The following is a 17,239-nucleotide window of genomic DNA, read 5'->3' as shown; positions in this document are numbered from 1 at the left end:
TTTATACGTAGTAAAATTTCAATTCGTTTTATCGACCTTTTACTTTATTGTTTGAGTTTTTCATCATAAGAAACGGAGGAATTTTAAATGAGATTACAGCCCGAGAAATATAAGTTTCTATTTAAAAATATACTTAATGTAAAGTGTAGATATTTACAGGACGGAACGGTAATTGTACGTTTTAATAAAGCTTCTTATTCGTCTTAGTTTGTGATGTGATGAGTATTGTAACGATTTTACTACCTTTTTTACAGTTTTATAATTTTTTATTAAAAATGTTCTAACAAGTAGTTTATTTAATATTTATTTACTTTTTCCGTCGACCGTTCATTTATGATCAATTTTAACACCCTCAAAATCATTGATTAATGACCCCTATTAATGAATGATTTTCTATTAATGAACGATTTCATTATAGGCAACACAACATACATTGCTTGCATAAATTAATTAAACGCTCTGTGATTGGCAGTGACCTGTGGTGTAGACAACCAAACATATACCTATTTATATTCCCACTAAAAAATTTAAAATGAAGTAGCCGCTGTTAGTACTATCTGTCATTGTATGTCATTATTTACGTTATTGTTTAAAATTCTGTGTATTTGAAAAATCAAAAGATGGATATTGACGAAGAGTTTAATTTAACTCCACCAGAAGTGGCAGAAACTGCAAATGAAATATCTTTAAGTTTACTGCTTGAAAAAAGCAGAGTGTTGTACGAAAAAACATACGCTAAAATTATTGCATGGTGTGACGAGAGAAAAATATTTTTCAAACATTGCTGAAAAAGGACTAATAGCAAGTTTGTGGCCCAAATATTCGACGATAAAATCAACCTTAAGTTTAAAATCAAACATTGATATATCTAAATATAATAAATTAATTATGTTTATCAAGAAAAAAAGAACAGGTTATGTACCAAAGAAATCAAAAACTCTTGAAAAAGAACAAGTCCAGAAATTCATCTCTGATGCTCCTAACGACGTGTTTCTAATGATAAAGGTAAACCAGTAAATTAAGTTTATATATTTAATACTCGTATTTCATAACATTTCATTTTGTAGGTTGCATTGATTTTCGGAGTGGCTGGTGCGTTTCTATTGAAATTAGAAACAAATAACGTTTAAGACTTGGGGTCAAAGTTTCTTGTCACAATAAAAGTATCAAAAACATACACAAATAGAATATTTACCATAGTAGATAACGAAGCAAATACTATTCTCAAAGCGATCAAAAACTATATTTCTTTAAGACCGGCACACACACCACATAAACGCTTTTTCATTTTTTATAAAAATAACAAATGTTCCACACAGCCAGTTGGCATAAATACGTTTTTCAAAATTCCTTCCGTTATTGCTACATTCTTAAAATTAGAGCACCCGTATCTCTACACTGGGCATTGTTTTAGACGTTCCTCTGCCTCAATACTGTGTGACAGTGGTGCAGACTTTTCAGCTATTAAAAGAATAGGTGGCTGGAAATCGACTGCTGTAGCAGAAGGTTATATAGATAATTCTATGCAGAATAAACTTGAGATGGCTGAAAAACTCTTGGGACAAAATACCACTAAACCTTGTCAAAGTACTTCCTTCAGCACCACTGCTTCTTCTTCTATCACAGAATTTACAGAGGTCCAAGAAGACTTAAATATAAATTTGTCAAAATGCTATACAGCAGATAATCATTTATCAACACCCTCCTTTAATTTTAGTAATTGTACCATTTCGAATATTAATGTTTACAATAATAAAACTACCACTAAGGAAAATTAAACTTTGCATAAAGTTAATGAAAGCTAAAAAAATTTTATCGTTAAGTAAATAAAAACTTAACCTAAGATATCTTTATTTCTGAAAAGTACGGTCGACGGAAAAGTTTTGTAACCAACTCGTGAATTAAAATGGCGATTAACAATCTCGAATATTAACGCGCTCGCTCCGCTCACGCGTTAAAATATCTCAATTGTTAATCGCCTTTATTAATACACTTGGTTAAATAACTATTATTTATTTTACACAAAAATTATATCATTTATTTACAACATTTATATTTCCGGCCAACGCACGTTACATTTCGCGGAGAAGTATTGGCAGACCAAGAAAAAGATGGTGCGATAATTTAAATAATTTAGGAGGCTAATATTGGAGGAAAAACAGGCTTTAAAGCCCACATAAAAAAAGGAAGAAGAAGATGACAATTATTGTGAATTTGGGCTTTATCTATTAAAATAATAAATATACTTTAAAATTTATAGTGTATTTTGTTGAATATTGTGTTGAATTTTTTCTGCATATTACTGACAACACTAAAGATTTTTGTTTGCATATTATTGACAAAAGTCGTTCATATTTATGCGAATATACTTTACGTTTGAATATGCATATTGGTAAATCTGGTCATGATGCAATCTTACTTTTACATAAAATTTTACTACATCTTTGTACTTTCTGTACTACATCTGTTTCTATCACTACTGCACTTTCAGTAAACAAACCTTTTAACCAACCTGTTTCTATCTATCCTAATACTGACCATAGTTTTTTAGATGTATCATCTGCTCCCACCTATTTTCTTATTTGGAAAAATTTTAGTATTTATTTGAATATGTTTTTTAATATACTTATTATTTTATTATAATATAACTTTAGTTATATATTTTAATTAAATACTTATTTTCACTGTATATCTTCAGTATGTTGTTAAGTTATGAGAAACCACTTTTCCTTAATTATCCCGAAAATACGAAAGCTTTTTAAAGATCAAGATCTTTCAAGACCACCCCTGATCGAAAATCTCTAAGTACGGGTTTTGTTCCTCCACAGTTCTACGTAGTAACTAACAAGACCTCAAGATGATAAGATCTACAGTGAAGTGTTCAAGATGCAACTCTCTCCCATTGAATCCGTCTACAGCGGCCCTGCATTCTCTTCTTACAGCATCGTAGAGCAGAAACTTTGACCAGATGCAGCTTTTCTGTCACATATAGTATTCAAAAGGTAAGTTTTTTTTGAATTTATAACAATTTATGAGTTATGTCAAGTGTTTTCCTTATTTTAACATAACAAATATTTACCTAATATTTAATATATTAAATAATTTTAATACGTACCAGCTAATTTTAATACGTTCTACTTTTAAACATTATTATCATTTATTTTTTTTAAGCTTTCTGCTTCAACTTTTTCTACCACTACTTTTGCTTATGTTTTTTATGAGCGTCTAATTTTTTCACTATTTTATGCCGAATAAACCATTTTATCAACTTTTACCTACAACTTTTCAACAAATAATGTTCAAGGTATAATAAACTATAGATATAAAACTTTTTTGTGATCAAACATGATCACCTTCGGCTGTGACAATGTTAAAACCTCAAAAATCTAGTAATAAAAGTTTATATAACACTTTAGAAATCTTTAAAAAAAACTTCTAAAACTTTTTTTAAATTACCCTAAGTATTTGTTTTATAGTCATTTATTAGAAAACTATGAAACACCCATGTAGAGAGAAAATAAAATAAAAACGCCGTTGCCCTAAAAATCCGTCGCCCGATGCACTCACCTGTTCGTCGTTAAGAAACCACGTGATGTTCGGTGGAAGCTGGCTGGTGGGCCCCCAGGGGGCAGAGCACCCTGCCCTTACGCTCTTTCCAATCTCGATTTTTATCGTTGGTTCGGGAGGCTCCTCTATTATCAACCTAGGATTGCTTTTCGGTGGATCTGAAACAAAGAGAATAGTGTGTGGTAGAGTGTGACTATGTAAAGAGAATGGTTATTGCATTTATAGAGGGTGTTTCAAAAAGATACTAAGTTTTAAATAGTAGTAATACTGTGGTAACCAGAACTTAAGAGTCGATAGACAAAAGGTTTTAAGACAATGAATCCACGGTATTCACTTAAAAAAATGAGAGCACCGATAAAAATGAGTTTGGACGTTTAGAAAATAATTGTGCAAAGAAATAAAGAGATGTCAGATATACTTAATAATAAATATCGAGGCAGGCAATTTGTAATGCCTTTAAATGATGACAAAATCACTATATGTATACGCGATTATTTGAAATTTGCATACTATATTTGAACCGTATAAAAACAAAACCGGACATTTGACGTTTAAAAAAATGACAGTTATATCTGGATTCCATATGTAAACATTGATAGAAATCCATTTTTCTGACCCTTAAGTTCATAAACAGACATTTGAATGGCATTATTCCCAGTTGAAATTTACCCTTAGATGCAAAATCAGACATTTGTATACACTTGTTACATGCAAAGGCAGACATTTGCCTTTGAACCAATCTGGAGGCGACTTCTTAGTCACGTGCTGTCGTGTTTGTGCTGTTTGTTATTAAACTCGTATTTCGTTTATACTTTGTACTCACATTAAGACCAAACTTAAAAATTAAAAGCAAATATTAAACATTGTAAACGAAAAACATTATTATTGAACCAAGACCAGCTGGTAAAGGACGAAAACCATTGGTACTACACTACACTACTACACTGTGTGGTAAATAAGGATAAGTGGAAACGAGAAATAGCAAAAAAAAACAAAGGTATGTTGACATTGAAGGTTTTGTTTAACAACTAATCAGATTATATCATTTTACTTTATTGTGCTCATAACACTAAAGTTTATCAATGTTCCAACGAAAACTTTTATAGCAAACCATCAAAATCCTCTCAAGACATGTTTGTATTGAAGCACTGCGTGACAAATAATCCAGAAAGACCTGATACGAAAATTAAAGAAAACCTTCTAAATAAACCAAAAACACTTAATGTGAAGTACACCATCAACACTTCCAGAGGATCAACTCCTGTTGGTAAAAAAACATTCGTAGCGATACTGGGTATTGGAAAAAACCGAATTGAAAGGATATTAAAGGAGTTTCATAAAACAGGAGTTTTGCAAGCAGAAAGAAGGAGAAGTGACAGTACTTCACAAAAAAAAATTGTAAAAAGCAAGCTGAACTCAACTACATATTTTATTTGAAATATTTTTTATAGCATACAGATTGTTCGTAAATCGATTTTTTTTTTCGTTTTCCCCCTTCTACGTGCGGAGTTTTAGGGGAAAACGCAGGGGTAAAAGTGGCAAACTTTTTGCATCTTTTTTAACGTGCTAAAATTGACATTTTCGGCAAAATTCAGCTTGTTAGTATGATTTTTAAAGGCAGAGGTTTAGAGGCTTAGAGGTGAGAGGTGGCATTTTCGTATCTGACGACTGGAGTTATTAATATTAAAATAAAACGCTTACCTATTACAGTCATATGCGCAGATTGAATATCTGTGTGAAAAAGAGGAGCGTCAGCTGAAACTTCACACTTGTAGTCACCTGTCATTTCTCTACTTATATTTCGCAGTGTCACTTCTGTCGGACCTGATCGTACAATCTGAAAAAAATAGTTTACGTTTTACGTTTTATATTACGTTTATGTTTTAAGTTTTAACCCTCGGTTACTCGCGCGGGGTGTTGTGAACACCCCGTGCCTATATAGCTGTTAATATTTTCTATGCAATAATACAATTGTCGCCGTGCGCCTATGTAGCTGCATATTTTCGTCGTCTCTACCACCTGGACGAATCTGATCAGTGCACTGTTAGTCATTGTATCGTAAGCAAGTACTTGGGGTGTTGCGAACACCCCGCGAGTAGTAAAGTTATATTTTGTTCATCGATATTTATTTTTTGCATATATTGTGTCTACATAATATTTTCAATATTACTTTTTAGGAAAAATGGGCGAAGATAAGTTAGAACAAGCGCGATTTCTCAAACTATTTGATGAATGTATGAGCGATGACGAAATACCACCAGAAAAAGAATATCCTTCAGATGAAGAATTGACCCAAATACGAAGTGATTCTGAACCAGATAGTGAGCATGAAGTTATGACTGAATCTTTTAGTAACGATGATTTGACAAGTGATGAAGAACAAGGAAAAGATGGAAATCTTTTTTACCGTGGGAAAGATAAAGTCACTAAATGATTAAGGGAGAAGAGTCGTGAGCAGGTGAGAATTAGAAGCCATAATCTAATTTATCATCTACCAGGAACAATAAATGTAGCCAGAAACTGTAAGTCCGTCATTGTATGTTTTAATTTGTTTATAACTGAAGACATAATCAAAGAAGTTACAGAAAGTACCAATATATTTATCAATAACTCTCCGCCAATTACAAACGTAAGAGATACTGCAAAGAAACCAATGACATAGAAATTCGTGCTTTAGTTGGGTTACTGATATTATCTGGCATTTATAAATCCAGCCATAGGAATATCAAAGATTTGTGGGATATTTTAAGGCTTGGAATTCAAACGTTTTATAAAACTATGAGTTACAATCGTTTTCTCATAAAATGTCTAAGATTTCACAATATAAATAAACGCGAAGAAAGAGTATTGCTTGATAAGTTTGCTCCCTTTAGAAGTACTTATAATCACAACAAGAGAAATCATACGATTTCCTACCTGGCGAAACCGAATTAAAATTTTTACCACTGTGCCTTCTACAACTTGCAAAGCAAACAGCTTGATAAATTACTCGGCAAAGGAATCTAAAATATGCATTCCACCTGCCGTTTACCATGATCAAAATTCGTAGTGAATTCAGTTTCTGGTACTCCAAAAAGAGTAAAGAAATAAAACATAATGACGGTATTAGATTTTTGTTTCGATACAGGGCAGCGGCAAGCCGCTTATACGTATTTCGACCTCTTTAGGTCTCATCAGAGCGGTATATGCCACTGCTCTAGAGCTTTATCATTTGCTAAATACAGCTGCAAATAATTCCCACATCGTTTATTTCTCTAATAATTCTACTAAAAATATTCCCAGATCGAAGTTTCTAGAAGAAATTGGATTTTCTCTGGTGCAATCACAGATATAAGTTAGGTTACAAGTAAAATCTCTTACAAACTCTCTGAGAAGAGTGCTAGGTAATGCAGCAACAACCAGTGAGAATATGCCTATAAAAAAGGCACGATGCACTATATGTCCACGAGAAAAATATATTAAATTAAGAGTTGTTGCAAAAATTGCAATAAATATATATGTGCCTTAGCCATATGAACACAATATGTGATGTATGCTACCGAGGCCAGTGAATTTATTCTAAGTTTGTTTATTGTTCTTTATATATAATAAAAAATTTTTGGTTTCATCTTTTTTACTTTATTTTTTTACTTTTTTTTTTCTTTCTCAGTTGTGCGCAAATTTATTCCTAAAATCTATGTTTATAAAATTCAACGACTACATAATGTAGAATGTAATGTTTGATGAAATAAATAGTTTTATTTTGTGACAAACTATTAACATTATATACCTGAAATATAAAAAAAAGTTTGGGTTTTATTACTTTAAACAAAAGGTTAGATAAAATAATGTGGTGCTGCAGAGAACCAGCGAGTTGACACTTCAGGAAGGGTTAAATACAGAATATATGGTTACATAAATTAAGAAAATATTTGAACAATTTTGAATTTGAAGGGCACTACAGAACTTTTTCTTCTTGAAGAAAGGATATTGAACATTGATTTTGAGTGTGTTCTTTTAAATTAATTCAAATTAGTTTGTTTATTTTGTTCGTTGTTTTAACAAGAGTACCAATATCATGCCAAAATATTGTTTGTGTCATATTTTCCAACAACAAGTGGAATCTACTGGATCTTATGATTGGCTTATGTTTTCAGTTTGGCTTATTTTCCACGTTCTCGCTTAAATTGTAATTGATAAAACCTATTACTAATATACAGTGAAAAACTTAGCAAAAAACGAAAAAAATTCAACTTTTACCCACTGTGTTTTTTTCTGAAGCATCATTTTACTAAGCCACGGTCCAAATAACTCACCATGTGAACAAAATTCATAACATAATAGATTGTATAATCTTTTATTATTTTTTTTTTAAATCAATAACCATCGTGCAACCTTTTTCAACGCAAATACCGGAAGATATAATTTCAAATGCACTTTTTTAGTTATAAATAGTGACAAGCGTGACATATTGAAATTTGAAAAAGGTAAACATCTTTTTCTATTCTCGGGGAAATATTACGTCGACTTATGCATTATGGAAAAATACCGATGCATGAACATGAAAATTTCACGACATATTTGCCGCATTCTGACTACTTTATCGAACATAGACCAAATCGAACATAGACCACTATCGAAAAACCGTTTTAGCTATTTTCCATTACTGCTCGGGATATTCTTAGGCATGTAGCAATAATATATACGGGATTTTTATTTACATTTTTGACTGATGTCGTCGAACGACCAGGAAGTTTTCGGTCCCGCTACAACAAAATCGGCTTACTAGAATATTTTCGATGATAAATTTCTTCGTAAAGTTCGGTGTTAAGGCTTAGCAGCAAAGTAATCTACTAGTTGCCAATTTTATTTTTATTTCTTTCTCTCTAGAAGAGTATTTGCAAGAAAATCATGATGTAAAAGGCACCGATACAAGATTATTTTTATAGATATACAAATTCATGTATACTTTATTTGTATTAACGTAATAGAATAGTTTTTATAGGAGAATATTACCACGGCCTTCATACTATGTATACAGGGTGGTCCTTAAGTAATTGTACAAACAGAAACAGTAGATTCTGCACTTTAAAATATTACGATTTAAGCCAATTTGCTTTAATAAAATGTTGATATTAAGAAAGATACAGGGTGTTGAAGTGGAAATTAAAAATTTTAATTTTCGCTATAACTTTTACGTTTGTAAATATTTTTGGACAAAAGTTTACAGTTGGATGCTTTTGAGTAGGATAAATTATAATTGTATACTTACTTAAATGTAACTAATAGAGGGCGCCACATATGCTACATGTGTGGCATAAATTTGCGCTTAACTTTTTTGCTCTTTAAGTTAGCTTTATTTGTGTTAAAACATATTAAAGATGCATTATTTTTACAAAGAAAAGGTATACTTGTTAGTAACCTGAAAATTTAACCGTTTTCGAGATAAATACATTTTATAAGTCAGCTGCACAATAATTCTTAATTACTATTTAAATGGGAATAAGCCACAATTAAAGGTTAAAATACGTTTATTGACGTTTCAATTTTCACGGCGCCCTCTATCAGTTACATAAAAGTGTACATCAAATTATAATTTCTCATATTTAAAAGTACCCAGTTGTAAATTTTTATACATAAATGTTTTCAAACATGAAAGTTATAGCGAAAAATACAATATTAATTTTGCACTTTAACACCCTGTATCTTTCTTAATATCAACATTTTATTAAAGCAATTTGGCTTAAATAGTAATATTTTAAAGTGTAGAATCTACTGTTTTTTTTGTACAATTACTTAAGGACCACCCTGTATATAATAATATGACTATTTTGAATATAATACAACATAAAATGCATATGAGCAAGTTTTAAGTCTTTAAGCCAAAATTACACTCCTCAGTGGTAAAGAACATGAGTTTTCTTTACCCTAAAGAAACATAAAATTGTTAATAAGTACATAAATTTATTGCATACCTAATTAAATATTTTTTTGTTTGTTTTAGTTCCTCTTTTTTTCAGTTTCAAATTTTCCAATTTTCAAAAAGCGTAGATTAGTCAACTACAGCTATATTATTGATAGTGTAAAATCAGTAATTGTTATTATCTAATAAGACATCAACTTCATCGTCTAAATGATTAAACACACCACCTTTGTTTTATTTGGATTGTATCTCACATTGGTCTACAAGGCAGTGAAAAAGTTGATCATCACGCTCGTAAAGCAATACAAAGAGTGTCTTCAGTTTTAATGAATACAGTTTAGGTTTCCGATTTTAAATCTTTCATTAAATAAGAATTTCTAATAGTGACTAGATAGACACACATAGACAATGATAGTGACACAGTTATTATCGCAAATGACTGCAACGAGCTCCAAAGACTCATGCAAAGCATACACACAGCAAGTCAAGAATATGGTTTAGAACTCAATACAACCAAAATTAAATGCATTAGCAAATGCTCATTAGCAGAACACAACAACCTCCGATGCAATTGACATTAAACAACCGAAAAATAGAACAAGTGGAGACATACACATACCTTGGAACCACAGTCAACACAAAATGGGATCTTCTTCTTCTTCCTATGCCGTCCCCATTAACGGAGGTTGGCGACCACATTTTTAAAGGCTTCTCTATCTTTTGCAACGTGGAATAATTCGTCTACAGTCATGTTTGTCAAAATGGGATCAGTCAACAGAAATAAGATCACGAATTGAAAAAGCGCGAAACGCGTTCAACAATATGAAAAAGTGGTTCACAAGCAAAATCTCAATGGAACTAAAATTAAGACTGGTCAAGTGTTATGTCTTCCCGGTCTTGTTCTATGGAGCAGAGGCATGGACCACAACGGAAGCCACCCTGAAGAAACTAGAATCCTTTGAGCTGTGGATATATCGCCGTATTCTTCGGATATCCTGGACAGACCACATCACTAACGTGGAAGTAATGCAGAGAATAGGCAAAAGCAAAGAAATAATCTTCACCGTAAAGAAACGGAAGCTTGAGTACTTCGGGCATGTCATAAGGCATACTAAGTACCGTCTGCTACAGTTAATAGTCCAAGGAAGAATCGACAGTAGGAGGGGACCGGGAAGAAGACGACACTCATGGATGCATAACCTGCGACAATGGTTCGGACTAACATCGACCGAACTGTTCAGAGGTGCCGTAAACAAAGTCAAAATAGCCTTGTTAATAGCCAACGTCCGAAACAGATAGGGCAAAGGAAGAAGAATAGTGACTGTCTAAAAAAGAACAAGTAGGAATCTTCCAAACTTTTATATAAATGTTCAGCCCATCTCGTAGGTCCTTCAGAATATTTTAGAATGTTTTGTCATATGTATATAATGGAATATATCGCAGGTCTTTATGATAATTCCAAAGCGCTACTGCAATAATACCAACAAGAATATGACAATGATCCTTTCTCCGATAAAACAATCGAGCTTGATGAAGAGCTAATAAAAACAATATGGAACCAAAAAATGGAGTAACTTGGTGGGCCAATTAGATATGGAAAAAATATCCAGAGTACTTGGAAATTGCTAAAAAAACCCTTAGCAACGATTCTACAAACCAATACTATGACATAAAAAAAATAACATTGGATCAAATGCACATCACTTCTTACTGAACGGAGAAACATCTAGAAAACAAAACAAGCCCATGTTAAAACGTGCTATAGGTCATAAAAATAATATATATGCTAATCACTTTACCTATGAAGAATTTCTAGCATGCATTTGTGTATTGAAAGTTGGATAAAGCAGCTGGCTTGGATGATATTAGAACGGAGCATATTAAACATTTTGGAATAAACACAATAAATTGGCTCTTACTAATAATGAAACCAGGTGAAGCACCTAGTGAAACCAAAAAACTCCCACCAAATTGTCATGTTATCCATTCCTGTTGTAACTTTAACATCATAGTCTATAAAGATAAAAAATGTAACTCAAAGGTAATTTAACAACATTTAAAAGGTTAATTACTATTTAACTGGGAATAAGCCACAATTAAAGGTTAAAATACGTTTATTGACGTTTCAATTTCCACTTCGGAAATCGTTCTCAAAATACAATCATTAGTAAATTAAACAAATTTTGTTTTGGTTACTTAGTGAAAAATTCTTCTAATAATTTAATTTTATCTGACTCATCTATATTGACAATTCAGACATACATTATACATTTTAAAGTAGACGACTTTAAAATGATATTGCCAATATTGTTGAGTTGCGTTCCTGGGACGACTTTACTTATAAGATAGTTCATTCGATTACATGAAATCAACTTTAACTTGAGAATATCCGTCAGAAAAGATCATAACATGTAATTCGTCTTTAAAAAGACAAATACATGCCATGATGACAGTAAAATTCTCCTGTTAGTGATTCCATAGTAAATTATGAGGGAAAAACCAGGAAAAAAACCTCATAATACTATCCCGACATGGTAAGTATTTGATCTTGCATTTAGTTTACCTTCAATAAATACCAAATTCCGATTTTATATGTTTGTTATTTAAAAAAATTTTCACTAAGTAACAAAAACAAAATTTGTTTAATTTACTAATGATTGTATTTTGAGAACGATTTCCGAATTGGAAATTGAAACGTCAATAAACGTATTTTAACCTTTAATTGTGGCTTATTCCCAGTTAAATAGTAATTAATTTAAAATGCCACAAGAAAATAGCTTCAGAACAATATTTAAAAGGTTTTTACCAATATATTTGGTGGCTTTAAACATGTACATCCAGATAACACTGATGATGAAATATTAATTTCGAAACGTTCTGTGATGTAGCCCGATAAGGTTTTTAATATTATACCTTTTATAAAGTTATTTTTAAATAAATTTTTTGTGATACATGGTATACAGCCAGCTACAGGAAGTTAGTTTATTTGTGAATTTTTGAATGCATTTAACGGTCTTTAATTATATCTAATACATCTCCAAGTGTCCAAACGACTGTTTTGATTGGGTTAAAATTGCAAGTATATCAATTTATATCCTTTTCGGAAACTAATAGTTTTTGTTTTTTTTTTTTTATGCTCGGGAAGCGACGAACACATTTGCAAGAAAATGCTTTTAGCTGAAGTCCGAGATTTGTAGCGATACTGTCACTAAATTTATGGGATTAAGGGAGACATTTCTATAATTAAATTATAATTAAACAAATAAATCTGAATCCGTTAGTTGCGTATACGTCTTTTTACTGATCTCGTCTTATTCGTATTTTTGTTTATTTAGTCTTTAAACAAATACATATAGATTTAGGCAAAATTGTTGCATTTTGAAAGTGGATTTTGCGTTTTGAAATAATTAAATATCTTGCATGTTTACACTTACCGGATGAATATATTATTATTTCAGGACTGTATATTTTAAATTATTTAATTCCCTGTCATAAATTTCCTCTATAAATTTGCTTTGTTTTGTGTCTGGATTAATGTCTTGTTCCTTTTCTTCTTCAAGTACCATGACCTTCTACAAAGTCGAAAACAAAAGGAAAGGAAAAATATTAAAAATTACTATCACGACAACCCTTTGTAGGTCTTGGACCACAGGTTCTGAGATTATCCACAGGTTCTCCGATCCACATCGCCCCACCTCGAAATCCTTCCTATTGGCCAATTGACCTGGAAATCCCTAAAATTGCTACATAAGCGATTTTCAGGTCAGCCAAGTTAATCCTTCACGGGTTCTCCTAGAGTCACCTACACTCTATGAGCTCTCCTGCTGGGGCTCTGCTCCTTTCTTCATCTTCAAGACTCTGAGGCTGATTTTACTTCTACTACAATTGGTGTTACTTTACTATGTAAGAAATAGCTAGTCTTTATCAAGGCTAGCTATACAAACACATCAACAGTCCATCAAAAAAATAGACTTAGCAGAGGATACTTCACCTGCGATAGTCAAAGTTCTTTGAAGAGCGTACGAGGAAGCCAAGCCACCTCTGAAATGGTGGAGGAATTCACAAAGACAAAGACAGGCGAAACAGTTCATTACCGAACATTCGCCAAAATTCTTCTGTAAATTTATCTCTATTTTTGGCTTTTTTTTTGTTTGTAGGTCTAATACTGTCCATTCTTTGAAGTTACGTAGCCAATTCATGTGTCGTCTGCCAAATCGTGTTTTCCTCCTATATTTTATCTCATTATTAGTTAAGGGCATCTCTCGTGCCTGATTATATGTCTAAGATAAGATGTCATCTGATTTGTTTTGCGTCAAAATGTTTGAAGAAAAGCTTTTTTCCATTGTTACCCTATTGCTCGTATTTCTAAGCATCAGTCGCACTAACCTTATAAGGGAAAGTAGCCTAATTTCGGATACCATTTACAATTAGTGTCATATTTTTCACCTAATAACACATTTTAAACTTTTATCTACTCAAGAGTACTTGCAGAGTAATATAGAAACTAATTTTATTATCATAGACAATTTATTGAAAATCTTTTTTACAAAAAATATTGTTCAATAAAATTAGTGCTTTTGTATGTCAAAAATTTTAGGTCTCCTAATTTCGGATACCCTATCCGAAATTAAGACACCATTTTGTTCATCATAAGAATAGTTACACATCTTGACAAAAGTCGCAAATATAGGTTTTCTTCTTATCAGCATTGGCGCACATCTCATGACACCACTTGAAGCACTTTATACACCTTATCCACTTCTCACCGTGTGTATCTTCGGAATATAAACTGTCACAAAACATACATTCTGTGTCTCCATCTTCATCGTCTACATCCATATCAGAATCATCATCCAAAATAAGGTCATCACCAGGATGTGAAGTGTCACTACTACTCGATTCAATTTTTTTCTTTTGCTTTTTTTGGCGTGGAGTTTTTTTTCTGTTGACTTGATTTAATTCGTTGCTTATTTTTGGTTTCTTTTCTTTCAAAGACTTTTTTCTTTCTTGTTCGGCTACACTTCGTTCAAGTTCATCTTTATAAGGTGTACTAGTTATTATCCAACTAGAACCTTTTCGAGGATTTTTTTGTTTGTTTGTTTGTGAGGTATAACTGCAAGAAGGCAGTGGACTAATATCCTCAGCTCTTATCATAGTTGCCGTAGTTTCAGTTGCATTTCCATTGGATGATTTATTTGTTAAGTTATGTTTTGGAGGTGTTCTTTCGATAATGCTTTGTGGTTCTGGTCTTGACTGACCTCTTGTTGGTAATACTTCCCCATGATTTTGATTTATGGGTGGTGGTGTTCTTTCTCTTTGTCTCTCCATTATAAAATCGTGATCAGAAAAGTTATTTTTATTAAAAGGATATATTCCAGATTTGCGAAAACCATTCGCGGAAATTTCTGCAGTAGCACTTTTCAAATATGCCGGGCACATAAGCTTACAAATTTGATACGAGTTTATGGTGCGTCCAGGATTTTGCCTTAACCACATCTCAATTTGTTGCGAATAATATGTTTTAAATGGTGACATAAAAGACAAATCTAGAGGTTGTAGTTTGTGTGAACTGTGCGGCGGGATACACAAAATTGTAACGAAATTTGCACGTCCTGCTTCTATCACATCTATATTTCTTGTGTGGCTGTAGTGACCATCAAGAATAAGCAGCACTGGGTCTTCACGGGATGGTTTCACGTGAGCTACGAAATGCTGTAGCCATTGGGAAAAAATGTGCTGCTGAATCCAACCTGATGGATGGCAAGCTGCAATAGAGCCAGGCGGCGATCCATCTAATAATTCCACTTTCATGTTCTTTCTTGGAAACACGAATAATGGAGGGACAAACCCACCAGCAGCATTCATACAAAATACAACAGTAACTAATGCGCCTCTTTCAGTCGCGGTAACAGATCCAACCTGTTTTTTTCCTTTTAATGTTATAACACGAGTATTCTTGGACTGAACCGTTGTTATGCCGCTTTCATCAACGTTATAAACTCTTGCGGGGTTGAAGTTAACTTTTTCCATTGACGTTTCTAAAAGATCATAGAATCTGCTGACATTTTCTGGGGTAAATCCCTTAATTCGGGCTTTCGAGATTCCTTGTGGTTTTCTAAGGGACAAAACTGCGTTTCGCCTCATAAATCCCCTTAACCATTTTTTACCGGCAGATTCGGCATGGGCAAATGGATGACGAAGACCATTTCGTAAAGCTATTTGATATGCAAGTCTCTTGATATCAGCGGTCCCAATTCCGTAAAATCGCCGGTCCATTTCTAGGCAATACGAGACTAAATCTGCTTCCATTTCTGCAGAAAGTACTGGTCTTCTTCCAATTTTAACAGCAACCAACTGCTCCGGAGTTTTATTTTCTTGCTTAACATAATCTTCCAGAGTTGATTTCGGAACAGCAAATAACTTCGAGGCTTTAAGATACCCCATTTCCTTTCCCCTGACGGCACGGATAGCACGTATCATTCGGTCTGGATCCCATTGTTTATGTTTTTTACTTGTTTTTGGCATTTTCTTCTGAAAAGAAACAAAAGTTTTTATGCTAACATGATCATCAATTTAAGGTTCCTAATTTCGGATATCCGAAATTATGGGACTTGTACTATCCGAAATTAGGAATTTTTTATTTTTAAGGTTAGGGCTCTCTAATTTATATGTGATTAAAATCTGCTTTAAATTAGTAGCAAAATCAAATAAAACAGGTTTCTAGCTCACCCCTGCCAAAAGATCAAACTTCAAACAGGAATAAAAACACGAAAAAATAGGCTTTGAAATACGACCGAAAAAAAACTGCACAATAACGTTTGGTGGTTTCGGCACTGCCATCTAACGGGGAGCAGCTCTACTACCTAAACAATTGAAGATAATGTTCTCTGTGGTATTCAGCGTGACATACGTATAGGTTTCTGTTCGCAAATAAAGAAACTTTTTTAGATACACCGCTATCCGAAATTAAGACACTATCCGAAATTAGGCTACTTTCCTCTAAGCCTTTCTGGTATTTCTAATATTCTCATGGCCTCATATAGCATTCTTCGGTTTATGAAGTCCTATGCCTATTTAAAATCGATAAATAACATATGTAATCCTAAGTTTTGTTCGTAGCTATTATTTTGAATTAATTTTAAAATACTTATTTGGTCATTATTTGCTCTTTTTGGTCTAAATCTTCCCTGGTATTCTCCGATAACTTTGTTTTCATGTTTCATTAATCTTTTCCTAATAATTATTGGTAACTCTTGTTTTAATTTTTCTATTACTAGTGTATGGTCACTGTTGATATCTGCCCCTCTATAACTCCTTCAATCGACTATTGTCTTAGCATATTTTTTTGATTTCTTTTAGAACATGATCTATCTGGTTTTTTACTTTTTCGTCGCGAGAAATCCCTGTTACCATTATGAAGGTCTTTATGATCAAAACTTGTGCTAGCTGTTTTCATTTTGTTAATTTTGATTGGATTCTTTATGCAAACTTTATTGAACTCTTATTCTTTTATATATTTCTTCTTTTCCGACTTTCACATTCATGTCTCCAATGATTATTTTTATATCTTAGTTCTGTATATTCCCTATTAGAGTGCTTAGCTTTTCATAGAACTCTGTTTTATTTCTAAATATTTATCTTCAGTGGGCACATGTACATTAATGATACTTATTTTTCTGTACTTTCCTTTTAATCTTAAGTAACATATTCGATCTAGTATTGCTTGAAAATCTAAAACTACTTTGTTTACTTTCTTGGACACCATAAATC

The 17,239-nt window shown here is 32.5% G+C and overlaps 2 protein-coding genes across 4 annotated transcripts in view; both read right to left on the bottom strand.

Moving 5' to 3' along the window:
• LOC140443034 (uncharacterized) overlaps positions 1–17,239 on the bottom strand; it is a 189,103-nt gene that overhangs the window by 22,472 nt on the left and 149,392 nt on the right. For all 3 annotated transcript variants that reach the window (XM_072534066.1, XM_072534068.1, XM_072534067.1), the window contains exons 4-5: positions 5,269–5,404; positions 3,568–3,725 (exon numbers count right to left, since the gene is read on the bottom strand). In XM_072534066.1, coding sequence (XP_072390167.1) covers positions 3,568–3,725; positions 5,269–5,404 — 294 coding nt within the window. The remainder of the gene's footprint in view (positions 1–3,567; positions 3,726–5,268; positions 5,405–17,239) is intronic.
• LOC140443033 (uncharacterized) lies at positions 13,869–16,326 on the bottom strand. The gene is made up of 2 exons (XM_072534064.1): positions 16,199–16,326; positions 13,869–16,000 (listed from the first exon to the last, which is right to left on the bottom strand). The coding sequence occupies exons 1-2, from the start codon at positions 16,307–16,309 to the stop codon at positions 14,129–14,131; spliced, it is 1,983 nt and encodes a 660-aa protein (XP_072390165.1). The 5' UTR covers positions 16,310–16,326; the 3' UTR covers positions 13,869–14,128.

Source organism: Diabrotica undecimpunctata, chromosome 6 (genome assembly GCF_040954645.1).
Source record: "Diabrotica undecimpunctata isolate CICGRU chromosome 6, icDiaUnde3, whole genome shotgun sequence".
NCBI lineage: Eukaryota > Metazoa > Arthropoda > Insecta > Coleoptera > Chrysomelidae > Diabrotica > Diabrotica undecimpunctata.
The sequence above is the reverse complement of the archived record's forward strand: the minus strand, read 5'-3'. Positions and strand labels throughout refer to the sequence as shown.